Source organism: Phaethon aethereus (assembly GCF_964289735.1).
Source record: "Phaethon aethereus genome assembly, chromosome: Z".
NCBI lineage: Eukaryota > Metazoa > Chordata > Aves > Phaethontiformes > Phaethontidae > Phaethon > Phaethon aethereus.
In genome coordinates, this window is record NC_138577.1 from 60,708,728 (window position 1) to 60,723,320 (window position 14,593).

The 14,593-nt window shown below is 34.0% G+C and overlaps 1 protein-coding gene across 2 annotated transcripts in view; it reads right to left on the reverse strand.

Annotated features, from left to right (window-relative positions):
- Nucleotides 1-365: 365 nt before the first annotated feature.
- The window catches only part of CHD1 (chromodomain helicase DNA binding protein 1), a gene marked incomplete at both ends in the record, with an annotated part of 53,744 nt that continues 39,516 nt past the window's right edge, over nt 366-14,593 (reverse strand). The window contains 13 exons of one of the 2 annotated variants that reach the window (XM_082013631.1): nt 366-726; nt 932-1,142; nt 2,064-2,121; nt 2,324-2,420; nt 4,291-4,469; nt 6,598-6,738; nt 7,167-7,430; nt 9,733-9,870; nt 10,234-10,356; nt 11,372-11,522; nt 12,246-12,377; nt 12,789-12,926; nt 13,662-13,703. In XM_082013631.1, coding sequence (XP_081869757.1) covers nt 366-726; nt 932-1,142; nt 2,064-2,121; nt 2,324-2,420; nt 4,291-4,469; nt 6,598-6,738; nt 7,167-7,430; nt 9,733-9,870; nt 10,234-10,356; nt 11,372-11,522; nt 12,246-12,377; nt 12,789-12,926; nt 13,662-13,703 — 2,035 coding nt within the window. The remainder of the gene's footprint in view (nt 727-931; nt 1,143-2,063; nt 2,122-2,323; nt 2,421-4,290; nt 4,470-6,597; nt 6,739-7,166; nt 7,431-9,732; nt 9,871-10,233; nt 10,357-11,371; nt 11,523-12,245; nt 12,378-12,788; nt 12,927-13,661; nt 13,704-14,593) is intronic. The other variant, XM_082013632.1, reaches the window with a different exon arrangement.

The following is a 14,593-nucleotide window of genomic DNA, read 5'->3' on the forward strand; positions in this document are numbered from 1 at the left end:
CAGGTCAGTGTTTAAAAGTTCATTTATAAACATAATTTAAAACGTGTTCAGCCTAAAACCACTTTGACATGAATTTTTATAGTAAGATCCAGTCTAAAGGGGGCAGTGTTGAGGTCCCTGTAAAAGTAAACATCTTCCATTTCTTAAAAAAAGAGTGCCACAACATTAGCAGCACAGTGCAGCATAAACATTAAATACAAAAATATTTTTCTTCTATTGGGATAATAGACCTTGCATCCTGGAAAGAAGTAACAATACTGCTACTCATAGAATATCCAGTCTGTATCTTTCAAGTCATGTAAGGCAATTACTGTGTTAGTTTACTGTATATGGCTAGAAGAAGGTCCAGAAAGTGTCAGTCTTTGTTATGTTTTCCGACTACTCCATGTATGTTCAGGTGTACTTTTGTGATCTGATGAGTGTTCAAATGGAGATCTGTGTCCTAGGGGAGATCTTGAACCATAAGGAGACCTCTGATCTAATGGTGACCTTGGGCCACTACCTGAAGCTCTGTGGTCCATTTGCCAGTCTGAGTGATATCTATAATCTCTAGATTTATGATGGCTGTACTCTGAAGTGGAACGGTGATCTGAATGTATCCTGTGGTCTGAATGGGAACGGTGATCTGAATGAGCCCGGCTCTCCTTTAAACTTCCTTCCAGGTTTGACCTGTGGTCTCTGCTCCTGTAGTCATCTAATTTTCTATGTTTACTATCACTGTAGTATCTAAAAAACAGAAGTCATTTGTATTAGTATTACTGAACACATATTAAGAGCGACAATTATGTCAAATCAATAGAATTGCATTAGAGAAATATCGTCATTGCAATTTTGCATTACTCAAAAGAGATGTTTTGGTACTTGCTACAAACACACTACAAAAACAGGAAGGGAATTTGGAACAAATTTTAAAATTGCTGAAGAAACTCACCTGCTGTCTTGTTTGTATTGATCCCAGTCTCTGTGATCTTTTCCATTGCTAAAGGCTGAATAGGGCCTTTTCCTAGAGTCGCTTTTCTTGTAAGCATCTCCCTGATGCCTGTCTTTATGATGATCATGATATTGTGACAAATGTCTATCAGAAGAGTAACTGTCCCTGCTACTGTCATCATGGTTTGTATTCTCCTTCAGTCTTTCCACATCTGTTTAATAAAGCAGAGGTTAAAAGTCTCAAAGTCTTTTCTTCACTTGATTCAAACAGCACTTCTACCTGTCAGATGTAGAGCACTGTGAAAATGACATTATAATTTGACAGAAACAAGATCTAAAAAGCTGAAAGACAGATACACTAATGCTAGTGAACTGAAAGAAATCTCAGAAGTAAGAGGGAACCAAGCTAGAATGTAGATGTGTAGGACTCAGAAAGTGAAGCTTTCCAATCAGTCTTTGACCTCTCCAATCAGTCTATGAAGTGTCATCCAAATGAGCAGTGAGAAGAGGTGCCTTTAGTAGAGCAATTTTAGAATGGTAGCAACTAAGAAGGGAAGGCCTTAGCACACATAGAAGTTTTAAAGGTACACTTTTAAAGAAAAGACTTTCAGTGGTATTCCTAAAATACATTATATTAAATCTATGAAAACATACTTGAAGTGCTACAAAACACAAGATAAAAGCAAGTATTACAAGGCGGCAGGTGTGGGAACATAGGAAAATCAGTGCTACTGTCAACAATAAAAAGACAGCCCATGTAACTGATTATAAACTATGACTTCAAGGAGTAGCTTGCTTTCTTACACAGTAGTGACATTACAACAGCTACAAATTGGCATAGAATTTCCAAGAAATTAACAGATTTTGAGTAGACCTCTCTCCCCAAAATTAAACACAAAAAATGTTTCAAAAATTTTTGTAAAGGATGATCAAATAAGTTACTACTAAAATAAGTGAAGCATGAGCTTCAGTCTGCACTCAGCTGGACTTCATCAGCAAACTAGTAGAGTTTTGTTAATCAGCCTATCTCTAGGATACTTAGCAGTGTGGGAGACAGATTTAGGAGATGTGTAAAATGAAATAAACATGAAAACCAAGAGATCTAACATGAGAATATACTTAAGGTTTCTTACCTGGATTTCTAATTACATGTGTATTCACACTGCTGCTAATATTCTGGTCATTGTGTTGCTAAAAGACACAAGTACAAGAACTCACTGCCAAATCTAAAAGTTCATCTGAATTCATTAGAAAAATATCCTAACAAAAGAAACTACTTATTGCAAATACAAATGCTACTGTGTTCCTTATAATCCTTTAAGTCTAATAAAAGAGCTGTAACACTTAAAAAAAAAAAAAAATTGTGTATTTAGAAAGGGTCTGAAAATATTACCTGAGATTCTTGGCGTTTTTTGATTGCATGTTTATACAGTTTGTGCAGTTTTCTGGCATCAAATTCTGTAAACTTAGAGACAAATATCCACAAATTTCTGAGGAAGAAGAAAAGAGAAGTTATAATTCTTCTATAAATTTATTTTTGTTGTGTTATGCAACAGAACATGGATTTAACTGAAATTATTTGAACAGTACTTCAGTAAACCAGAAACACTATAAAATTCACAGTTACCTAGCTACACAGCAAACATTACCTAGCTGTATTTCAAACATTTGAAAGATTAATTCCTTTAACAATTTTTCACATTGTAATATTTATCATAAGTACTTCAGACTGCAAAGTGCATGGAAAGTAGTACTAATAACAACTGTGTTAACAGAATGATTTTTGAAACTGCTTAAAAATGTAGCTATCTGTTTATGTGTCTTCTGAAAATTTCAATTTTAAGTATCTACCACTCAGTAAACAAAAATTTAAGTAAGTAAAGTACGTAAAAATTCTTCCAAATTTGAAATCTCTTACAGTGTAAGACATTTGACCTACAAGCCTTATTTCATGAAAATATCAATGAGAGAATTTTTCCACAGAATTCCAAAGCCTGGTCAAAGCTTTTGAAACCGGATGAGAACTGTTAAAAGAACATGGAAGTGGCATGGCAATGAATTTGTGCCTAATCTGTGCTCGAAGGAATGAAAGAAGAACAAGTCTTTTACTGTCAAGATGCCAAAACCCTGAAGAAAACATTTGCTTCTATGGTCACAGCTAACATACCTGAAGTCTAGAATTCTTTTAGTCAAATTTTACAAGTGGAATGTTTACAAGACTACAGAATACTAGTGTTCAGTACTGTCTGAACTATGCAGGCTCCAGAAGTAACAGTCTGCTCCATTCATTGTGATTATTTAAACACTACAATTTTTATCTAGAGGTTTGCAAAAGTAGACAACCAGTCAATGGTGTCCCTAATGACACCTGTATAACTTCATATAGCTCAAGTACACATCTTCTTATCAAAGATAGCTGATATACATATTTTATTAATCTACATATAATATTGTAGCATTTTGAATAATAGCTTTATACAACTTTCCAGTTAAAGAAATATAACATTTTGGTAAATGTAACACATGGATCTTGTTTTTCTACCTCAGATCAGGTAATATTTTGAAGTAAAACAGGTAAAAACAGCAGAAGCATTCTACACTAACTGAAGTTTTCAAGAAAATGAATCATGTATCAGACTTTTGTATATGGAAGTGCAGGATATATTTTCAACCCTAAAAGATTGAGGAGCACATTTTGATAAAGGTAACTCAAATTGCTTTAAGAACTTAACAATGAAATATAAGAAGTTTACAAACCAACAGTTGTTTTTTAAACTGTCAGCTCATAAAGATGCAAACTTCTAAACTTCTTTCATTTTTGAAATACATCTGAGGAAGTTACAATAAATACTTTTATAGTCATAGTTAATATGTAATATATAATTTAATTTTAGAGCATATTTTAAAAAGAACTAAGAATTCTGCAACTCAAAATCATACAAAGTTCAACACAAATTTAGAATTGCCTATTTTTAGCAGGAATTACAAAAAAAAGTCACAGTTGGAAAACACAGATTCTTAGTGATAAGAATGCTTTTCCACTAGACACAATCTAAGTAACAAGTTAACTAGTGTTTGCTTTTGGTTGTAAGAAGTGAGATAACTCCACCTGTTGGACAAAATGCATGGCTTGTATAGCTTTTCATACTGTATGTATGAAAAAGTACGTATGTATGAAAAAGTCAATCCATTAAAAGTCAGAACCACCTATAATAATCTTTTTATATATTCCCATTGTAAAACAGCAGAAGATATAGGAAAGGGAGAATAAGAAACAAGAGAAATAATTAAAAACTATTCTGCTTAATAGAAGTAATTATAGATTTTCCTTTTTTCATGAAAAACCACAGAGTAACTTACTTTCTCCACTGTTTAATTTGTTCGGGATTTGTGTACTCCTTTAGACATTCAGTAATGTGATCCCCAATTTTGATTAGACACTGTCTAGTATGTTCCAGCTGCTCTCTTTCAGAAAGGCCTTTCTCTGGTCGATCCAGTTGCTTCAATGCTGCTTTGACAGGCCTCATTCTTTCTTTGCACTGTGAAGTGGAAAACCGAAATGTATTAATTCAAAGGAAAAAAAAAGAATTCTAAAACATGACCCACTATTTACTGAGATATACACAGAGAGGCAAATACAGTATTGTTACAAGCGAAATGAAACACAGGACTTGCTCACATCTCTTAAAAATGTTTTACAGGTCCTCTGGAAAAAGTTGTATTTTAAACCTAGTTGGAAATTTACTCCCCTGTGAAAGCACTAGATGGTATAAAATACAGATATCACGGATTTAAGAATGCACTAATTTAATAGAAGGGATTTTCTGAGGAAAAGGACTATTACAACTGGATTTTACAATCATAGTTGTAACTTTCAGCACAAGCATATAGGACAAGACTTGAACTTTTTAGCACCTTTAAAGTTATACTAACTCAATGTCAAAATTAAATGAGACTGTTCAGTACATTTAAAAAAATACTTTCTGCAATCATTAAATCTGGTATTCAGCAGAAGATCAACATTGCTTCTCTAAGCAGTTTTTAAACCTCAGTCCTATGCAGATACTAACAGAACTTGCACTATCCAGAGTAAATTTATTATTTTGGGTATGTCTAGATTAGTAACAACAGTGATGGCAACACAGATACATATCGTATGTACATTCTTGAATTTTCACACTTTGATGAAAATGTTTTAATAGTAAATCCACATAAAACCAGTTAGTATGATTTAAACTACAGACACTTGTTTAGAAATACCATCCAACTACAGTGGCACAATAAATAGATGAAATTCATATTCTTGTTGTCACAAAGAGCCAAATTAGTTAAGCCTGAACAACACACAGTCATAATTTCCATTTGAAAGTGTAGTTAAATACACTAATTAGACTGAATCTGACCATGGCATAATGATAAACATAGATTCCAGAACAAAAAGCCTGGACAATTAAAAAAAAAAAAAGTTTTTTTTATACACAGACTCAACCTAGAATTATTCCTAGTAAGAACAAAAGGCAGTTTGTAGATTAAAAAAAAAAAAGTTTTTGAAAACCCACATGTTTGGAATGGAATATCACCATTACCGTTGTAAGCATCTAGGGACAACTCAGAAAAACCAGGGAAGCTGTTCCACTGCCAGCTGACTAACTAAGTAGCTGTGTTACATATTGCACTAGCCACAGCTTAAAGTAGACTTTAAAAGACAGCATACAGAATGCACTGCTTAAATATAAAGTGATCAGAAAAATATAACTATACATGGAAATCAAGGAATTTTCTGTCGCTTAACCACACAAACTTATCCACCTGAATCACTAGAGGCTCATTCTAGAAATCACAGGTGAGTTACTTGGAATGTTTAGAATAAAACCGTGCATAGTCACTGCCATACTCAAGAGAATCCTATTTTTGTGTTACACCCAGCACACACAACAGACCCAATAAATCTGGCTGGCAGAAACAAACAACTGTTAAATCTAAATGACTAAACACCCACAAGAGAGTAGCCGCCCAAAGTAACTCACTGATACCTTTCCAAATGCCCCAGCCGACCTATAAGACTTTACATAAATTGTATTTATGTGCCTTTTTTCCTCCAATATCGATTCTGTTCTTAGTCAGAAGTAGTGATTAAACAAAATTATTTGGCGTCAGAGACAATACTCCAGCAAGGTATTTCCAAGGGCTTTAGCATTTGTTTCTTCATGTGTCTACAATTTAAGTCTGCAATACTTCAAGAGAGAAGTGCTGAAACATAATTTCTCCTTTTCTTACAAAGAAGAAAGGCATACATGGTAAGGCAAAGCCAGAGACTCCAGCAATTGCACTGGAGTTCACTCATATCTGATCTTTAAGAAGCAGGATACATAAATTATTCTTGAGAATGTATCTTTACAGCCTAGATTGTAAATCTATTCAGCACACAGACCACTGGATAAATCTTCCTACTATCCTGCATAAGTAAACAGACAAAAAGAAAACCCACCCTGCTGGAATGAAGACAAAAATTACTTTAGTACAGCATCAGTAACATTCATTGATCTGAGACTTTAATAGCAAAAGATCAACTGTGTTACTGTGCCCAATAATAGAATCAAGAACATCAGAAATTGTCCTCATTTAGACTATCAAGCATAAACACTAACTGATCAAACCAGGACTTACTACACTGAAAGTTTTCTGATCCAGTTCTTCAGATTCTTCCGATATAGGAACTGGTTCACTAGTTGCAGTAATATGAACTGGAGTATCCAACAATGGAATTTTTTTAGTTTTTTCTTTATTTTCAGCTTTGATTTCATTTACCTAAGAATAAAATATAAAAATATTTAAGTGAATTTTATTTTGTCTCTGGAAGTATACTGTAATATATGACAATCCCCATAACTACTTCATTCTCTTCAATAATAAGAATAAGCTTATGGTGACATTCAATGACTGTACATTTTACTTCCTCTGTGAGACAGAAAAGGAGAACGGAAAAGGAATAAAAGAATTTCTTCCACACACTTGTACTCTCAGTCCTACTAAGATATGTAACATTGAAGATGTAAATTCTAATTTCAAATGCCTGTCCTCATGATTCCAGGTAGTAAAAATAAAACTTCAAATTATGTAAAAGACTTCAATGAAATGACAACTGATGAGATCCAAAATACCTTTTCATCTCAAAATTGTTCACATAAATCTAGGGGCCTTTTCTACTGCTATATAAGATAAGTAAACCTAGTTACCTTCTCTTCCTTTACTTCTTTTTCTTTCTGTGTGGATTCTTTTACTTTGTTTTCTCTCTTTTCTTTAATATCTTTTTCTTTTAATTCTTTCTTATCCTCTTTTTCTTTTTTCTCCCTTTTCAAATCCCTCTTATTTTCCTTTTCTTTTGTATCTCTTTTTTCTTCAGCTTCCTTCTTTATACCAGTATCTGGCTCAGGCTTTTCTTCATTTTCTTTTTCTGCTTTAATTTTTTTAGGTGGATTTTTCATTGAAACAATCTCATCCTGTAATACGCAAGCATATATGTCACATCAAACCGAGTTCCTATCTATACAAGTTTCGTAACTATTAGATTAAAACATACTTTTTATCTGTGCATTTTTTTATTTTTGGACATAGGTTTAACACCTATTAAATAGAACTGAATGCAGTTGTAAAGAAAGATGAGGACTACTCACTTACTTCCTTGATGTGACAAAGCAAGCACTGATTTGGCAGTGGTAGTGGGGGTGAGAAATTACGTCCGTTTAACTTAGAACTAACTTAAAATTCTGTCCCTCTAAAAGGTAGTTACGGTCTGAAAAGCTAAAAAGTGTAAGGAAGTACGTCTCGCAAAACTGAGCTGATTGGTCAGGACACTCAAGTTATAGGGATGTTAGAAGACCTCTATTCTAGTTAGCTTTCATCCCAGTAACTTTTTACCAATCCCGTATTACACACTCACGGGTGAAGGTAACAGAGTCTCAGCTTTCCCTTTCCCAGATGTTCTTTTCACTAGGCTTAAAAAAAGTCTTAGTTACAGATTGTCTGATAGGGGCCCCTTTAATTATTTGAAGATGAACAAAATACCACTCCACTGGTCTTTATAATAGTCACTTACAAGGTTTGAGATGGAAACTCAAATCCTTTCAGATACAGAAAAATACTATAATAAGTAACAAGTGTTGTATACAGGTGCAAGAATCATTATTATCTTTGAATTTATCCGAGTACACCCTGGAAAGGCATGTATAGAATCCACCGCAGAAAAACAGTTTAATGAATGCCAAATACATAATCCGAACAAATTACTTGATGATACCTCATCTAAGTAATCAGCCCAACCAGGACTTGAAGTATTTAGGTATCATGGAAACTTCCCACCAAAAATCCAATGGCTTCAAGAGTTTCCTGAATGTTCTAGCAATTAAACAGGTAAGTTTTAAATATTGCACACAGTATGGCAGCTATGTAAAGAGCCAACCGTTTAGGTGGTTAAAGCCCATTCTTGTATATAGTCCAGTTTTCAGAAGTGCAGTTGTTAGTTTGTGTCCAAAATTATTAAAGTGATTAATATATGTTATTAAATATACAAAATGGGACAGCATTTTAGGCACTTTCCAAAAATGTAACAAATCAATCAACTTACTGGCAGTGTCTTCTGTTTTGAGTGGAGATGAAGTCTAACAACTCATTTTTTAAGTAGACTGAACACTTAATTTGCTTAGCTTTAGGAGTCAGTTGCCCACGTTAACTTACGGTGAACTGTTACAACACTTACATTTCTTAGTCTTACATTACAGACAAATGATTGTTTCTATAAACATAAGCCAGTCTACATTCAAGGTGGTTTTTTTTTTATGGCTTTACATTTTTTTCTTCATAGTACAATTTAATTTCATACAGGAATACTTTAGTTAAAAATGACTACTTTTTATAGATGTATCATGGTTCTTCTAAGGCTGACTCAGTTTTAACTATGTATTCACATAAGTATTTTTTCCTCTAGAGCAAGTTGACAATTACAGTGCTTTGTAATAGTTTAAAATAGACACTTCGATGTAGTTTATTTTATAACAAGTATGAAGTATTTTTATGATACATATAGATGTTCACTGATGTATTTCAACTACTTTCAAAGTCATAAAATTATCTTTGACATGACCCTAAACTGAACCCAATTTTTTATCTCTAGTGGTTTCTGCTGTGTGATAAATAAAAAAACCCAACAAAAGCACAGGCCTAAAGGAACACATCGGAAGTAACAGAACACAACAAGGTTAAATAGTTGGTTAAATGGTTGTTTTGGATAATGAAAGCCATGATGTATACAAGAGCTTTCATATACAAGTCCTGAAATATCATTTAGTCATGCTGCTCATTCTAATTGAGCTTGATTGTTTTTTCCTGATCCTGAATAAAAAAACTTTACTTGAAGACTCACTATCTGTAGTTATAACACATTAGTCAGAAACATTAGTTTTATGATTGTGGCTTACATCAGGTTTGCAATTCTAGCAGATACAATGCTCAAGTCTTCAAAGAATGCTGAAACTAAGCAATGCCACTTGTAATTAGACCACAACATTTTTTTATAATATAGTTTGGAAAACTACTCATAATTCCTCAGCTACTAGATTATCATTAAGTTAAAATAGATCCCATCTTCTGTGTGCTTGTACTGATGCAACATCTATTGTTAGTGGCCACAGGAAAAGGATGACATTCAGGTGCTTCGATTTTATTAAGTCAAGCAGAAGATAAAATAGAAATCAACACCAATAGGAAGAATTGAATAGCCATCATTACCATATGAAGGACATTTACCTTGTTATCCTCATCATCATCTTCATCAGATTTTTCCGAGGGTTGTGGTGAAGAATCACTTTTTATTTCTTCTTTTATTTTTGCAGCCTTTATCACCTTATTCTTCTTGGTTCTTGTTTTCCTCCTCTTTGAATTGCCCTGAATGCAAATTGGTCTCTTTATGCCAGTGGACAAGCAGCTTTGCACCACAGTTGCAAAAAAAGATTTGTTTTATATCAAATAGAGGGTTCATTTTGTATATTGCCACTAATGACCACTACTTTCGTCAGGACTGGAGACAGAGCATAGTGCAACAGTAGAGAATGCTTACAAGTATTAAGAGAATAATACAATATGAAACTCACAATTAATTTCTTGAGTTTATCTCATGTAATATGATTAGCAATACAGAGTAATACTACACAAAGAAAAAGAGCAAAACTAAAAAAGAATAAAAGGATCAGCTACCACGCCCATAAGCATGTTGTTTTATCTCACTAATGAATGCCAAATTTTACTTACTGCACCAGCAAGCCTTTGTGCTTCCTTCCTTGCAAGGTCTTTATTCAGTAATTTAATGAGGTAGTCTGCACGGGTCTGTAACTGCTTCGCCTGGGGTTTTTTATCTGGATCATCAGGCAAAATCTGAGAAGAAATCAAAATCACAGCTGTAAGTACATATTATCAAGTTTGGAAGATGCTAGCCTGGAGCACGCAGAACAGAAAAAGCTGCATAAAAGAATGTGGAAGACAATCCACTTCAACTATACCTAGCAAATATGCCAGCACACTTGAAGCAATGGAGAATTTCTTAAACCTTTTAGTTTCTCTCCAATCACACAGCCAATGCAGTCTTGGAAACAGTCTCACACATTAAATGAAACTCAAGAAACCAGTCTCAGATTTCTGTTTCCACTCCGATAGGAGCACAGAATTTCTTAGATAAACTATCCCAGTCATCCACAGAACTTCTGGCTCTGCCTCATTCATCTTTTAAATGCAGAACTCACTATAGCGTATTGCTGATGCCCAAAATATAAATGGGTGGTTTCAAAACCCTGGCAAATTAATGGAAAGCAGGAGTAGAAACCATTATTAAACAAATTTGGACACAACCCTGGCTCCTCAAATCCCATAATTATAGGTTGTTGGCACTGTCACGAAGTTTACCGCATCCCAGTCTTCCTCTCAATACCTGTTGCTCACTATTGCTAAGGAGCTATTGCACTAATTCTAGCACAGCTACTCTTACGTTGGGAGCAAAAGACAGCTTCAAGTGAAGAACCTGGGGATTAAGTGGGGATGGGGAAACCAAATCAAACCTAGAAAAACCTCCCTTCCAGAAGTTCAAGAACACAAAATGGACAAAACAAGAACTTCTAAAATAGAGAAGGAGAAGACTGAAAAGAAAAATTTAAATGACAGAGGTCCAATTACATGGAAATATGGCAACATAATTGACTGCAAGAAGGCATACTTCAACCGAACACACAAAACCTTAAAATCTAATAATATACCACCAGAAACATACTTAAGAAATACAACTGACTTATAATGTCTCTGCAATTTCAGTTATCATAAAATAAGCTCTTTCAAACTGTTCTTAGTAGCATTATTACCTAAACAAAGAGTCCGTGATGAAATGTTATAGATGACATACCTTCTGTGTCAAACTGAGATCAGGATCCATTTTTATCATTTCCCAGCTGCCGTAACCATATTCATAGATGCCTATTAACAGATTGGAATCATCTTCCTTACCCCAATCTATATCAAAATGAGCAGCCTTGGTGTGGCATGGGATGACATATCTAAAAGAAATAAATTAGAAGACAAATAAGGGGCTTTTACTTCTGAAGCTTAAGCAACGGGGAAGGGAACATACTACAAGTGATTAACTAGATTTATTTTCTCTGCTAAGACGCTGGTATATTTCGGAAATTAACGCAAATATTTATATTTTCTTAACATTTCTATAAAATATTTATTGAAATCAGCACTGAAATGTGTTTTAAAGCTGATCAAGACTAAAAGATGGAAGAACAAACACCTGTCTAACCATGAGCTGTGTCACAGATTTGGCTAAGCATGAATAAAAGCATAAATCATCATCCAAGTGTAACTTGCTAACTAAGTGGATAGTTTAGGGATTGTGATACACAAGGTGGCAAGGGAAAGAGTTCAGAGGGTAGAAAAAACTACTGATACATTTTGACAGATAATGCTTTCCCCTCAAGTAGAGATGACACATACAGCAGCTCCTCAGTAAGTCTGAATTCTAGTTCTGGTTATTCTTAGTAACTGAACACAGTCCCCAGCGAATACAACGGAGAAGCCAAAGCTGGTATTGGCTTCTACAGCATGGGAAGAAAGAATGAAGAACAGATGTGGAGCACGTTACTGCTGCCAGTCCTTACAGGGAATGGAGGGATAACGCTTGTCACAGTGTGTTTTGAGTCAAAGTTGCCTGGAAAAAAGCTAATAAAACTTGAAAAATTGTCTACATTACTACTTCCTTAAAAAAAAAAAATTACCTTTTTCTTTCTTCTGGGTCTGATGGAATGGATCTGTGCAGTGGTGCCAACTCTTCTTCGTGAGAGATGACTAGCTTTGCATTCACCTGCACTCCTGAGATTCGGAATGTTGGGCCTTTAACTTTCCCAAGTCTACCTCCTTAAAATAAATGACAAAGCTACTAAAATATTTACCTTTAAGAATATTATACAGAAAAATGTAAAGAAAACAAGTAAGATTGATGCTATAGCAGCAAATTTTCAATTATACCAAATGACTTTTTCTTAACCAAATGCTTGAATTAAGCTCCAGAATCAAAAGGTCTTCCAGATAACAGCTTACTTTTAAATTTCACAGTACAGCAAAAACATACTGCATTCTCCAATGACAATTCACACGGAGAAAGGGAAAAAAGTCATCTTAATATAAACCTTTTTTTTAAATGACCCAGCATGACGTTTTTGTTTATATTCCCCCCCCCAACTATTTTCTGTTATGAACAGAGTGCAAGAATAATTCAGACTTCTTGATGCCTTTATTGCCCCCCCAGCCCCCTTGAACACATTGTACCTGCTCTTTCTTGTCCAGATGAATTGTCCTTTAAAGCTTTAATGCATCCATTATGTACAAGCTCTCCCAAACGTCTAAGATCTGTCTCTGATTTATCAACTAGCTCAGCGTCTCTAGCTACAGCATCTAACCTGTAATAAAAAAAATACACATTTTTATAGCTCTTATACTTTAGTAATTATGAATGACTCCTTCAGACTTTGAAACTAGAGAAATGATCATGTAAGTTATCAGTCAACTGCATTTGCTATTTTGTGTACAGTTTTGATCCAAGGGCAGGGGGGAGGGGCAGGGGGAAGTGATTCAAGGACCAGAGTACAATAGAACAAGAACTGGAAAGGACCCTAACCCTACAGTTTTGTGTTAAATTACTTACATTTCTTTAAAAAAAGGGATCCCTTTTATTATATTATATATAATATTTCATATGGACTATAAGTATTTTTAAGGAAAATAAGGATGGGAAGTTTTTCTTAAAACCTGGAATAATAAATAAAGCTTAAAAATAAGAACTGAAAATAAGGAAAATGCAAATCTAACTTTGACAGTCACAGTGCATAAACTGATAGGCTTTCAACAGGCTACCAAACAAAACACCTTGAATGATTAACACCAATGAAGATTAAACAAGACAGCGGGTAAACTATAAAGCAAGAAAGTAGCCCTGTGAATCGAAAGGTTTGTTGTGTGGCTGTTTGCACACATACAATACCTAAAGAAAGGGAAGATATTAAGCTACAGTCATATTCATGACAAAAGATTAGACACTGTTTTCTCTTCAGCCTAAGGTTTCTCAGTATATTGTTCTAATTTTTATGAAAACAAGTTGCCAAGTTGCTACGCAAATAATAATCAAACAAGTTTACCTTTCAAGAGGGCCACCAAATTTCTTGTAACTCTTTATAAACCTAGTAACAGAAAATAATTTTGCCATTTAAATGTATGCTTAACTAACTACATTGGTTTTAAAATTGTATTAATACAATGATTAATGTTAGTATAATGCTATATGGACAATGGGGAAAAAAATAGTTTGGTATATCCAGATAATCCAAACAAAGTCAGAGTTTTACTGGTTTAAAAACTGATGTAAATAAAACAATAGAAGGTAAAATTTATTTCAGAAATTGCTTTATTAATTTCACAAGAAAGAAGATTCAGCAGCTGGATGTGTCTAATAATAAAAATTTAATGTGGATTTACAGTAAATAGATATTTCAGACATTATGTTATGCCTTATATAGTAAAAGGAGCAATCTGCAACAGGTGACTTGAAGATTTTGGAAAATACAACATGAAAGATACTCTCTGTAGAAACGTGTAAGTGATGTAAAGAAAATGGAGATACCTGGGATAGAAAGGAAATGAAATAAAAATAAAATACATAATTTTTAAAAAGAAAGAAAGAAAGAAAACTTCCTCAACAATCATGGCCTCAAATTGCTAGTGCAAGCCCAAGAGTAGAATTTTAAGAAGTAAAAGTTTGCGCATTGTTAGAGGAAATGGAAAGGCAAAAAAGGATCTTTAAAGTTATTTCTCTAACCAAATACATTTTGAAAGCTTTACAGCGTCTTAGAGAAACATGCATACTTAAATTTCAGAACCAAAGTAGCATTTCACAAAACCAAAAAGGTAAAACAAAACAATTCCTCCTCCTTCTACCAAAATAATATTTTAGCACAAAATATTGAAGGGACCTGCTGTACAAGATTCAAATAGGATTTGTATTTTTTTTAGTTTAAAAAAACCAAACAAACCATGATAAAACATTAATTCAATTACAGTGTCAAGAGTTTAA